Raw genomic sequence first — 487 nt, 5'->3', positions numbered from 1 at the left:
AATGGAAGAACTCATGAAAGTGTGAGATGACATGTCCGTCAATGAGGATCATTTCCATGTTGAACCAGTTTTCAATCCTTCCTCCTTAATCTTTTCTGCAAGTTTGTTGAAAAAGAGAGGGATCTCATGATTTCTGCTCTGACAACCTCCCAGGCACAAGGGCTGTACTTCTTCTCCGTCAGATAGAGAGTGATTCTTTGGAAGTATTTCCTCACAGCCAGGATGGAGTCCTCATTCATCAAGGGAGTCTCTTCCATCCCAGGCTCTGCTATCACACAGGCTTCCAGGTCATTCAGTTGCTGGTAAAGCTCAGCGGAAAACTTTTCTAGGAGGTTGTGTTCCCAAGCAGCAGATGAGTCCTTTGTGCTGAAGAGATTGAAGGTCTGCTGGACCATCTCATGGAGGACAGACATGGCTTGAGCCTTCTGGAACTGGTTGCCATCAAACTCCTCCTGGGGGAATCCAAAGTCATGTCTGTCCTTCAGAC

The 487-nt window shown here is 46.8% G+C and overlaps 1 protein-coding gene across 3 annotated transcripts in view; it reads right to left on the bottom strand.

Annotated features, from left to right (window-relative positions):
- The window catches only part of LOC105537894 (interferon alpha-17), a 16,629-nt gene continuing 16,142 nt past the window's right edge, over positions 1 to 487 (bottom strand). The window contains exon 2 of one of the 3 annotated variants that reach the window (XM_011977590.1): positions 1 to 472. In XM_011977590.1, coding sequence (XP_011832980.1) covers positions 72 to 472 — 401 coding nt within the window. In that variant the 3' untranslated portion in view covers positions 1 to 71. The remainder of the gene's footprint in view (positions 473 to 487) is intronic. The other 2 variants (XM_011977589.1, XM_011977591.1) reach the window with 2 other exon arrangements.

The sequence above is a fragment of the Mandrillus leucophaeus genome, unplaced genomic scaffold (assembly GCF_000951045.1).
Source record: "Mandrillus leucophaeus isolate KB7577 unplaced genomic scaffold, Mleu.le_1.0 Scaffold1802, whole genome shotgun sequence".
Taxonomy (NCBI): Eukaryota; Metazoa; Chordata; class Mammalia; order Primates; family Cercopithecidae; genus Mandrillus; species Mandrillus leucophaeus.
The sequence above is the reverse complement of the archived record's forward strand: the minus strand, read 5'-3'. Positions and strand labels throughout refer to the sequence as shown.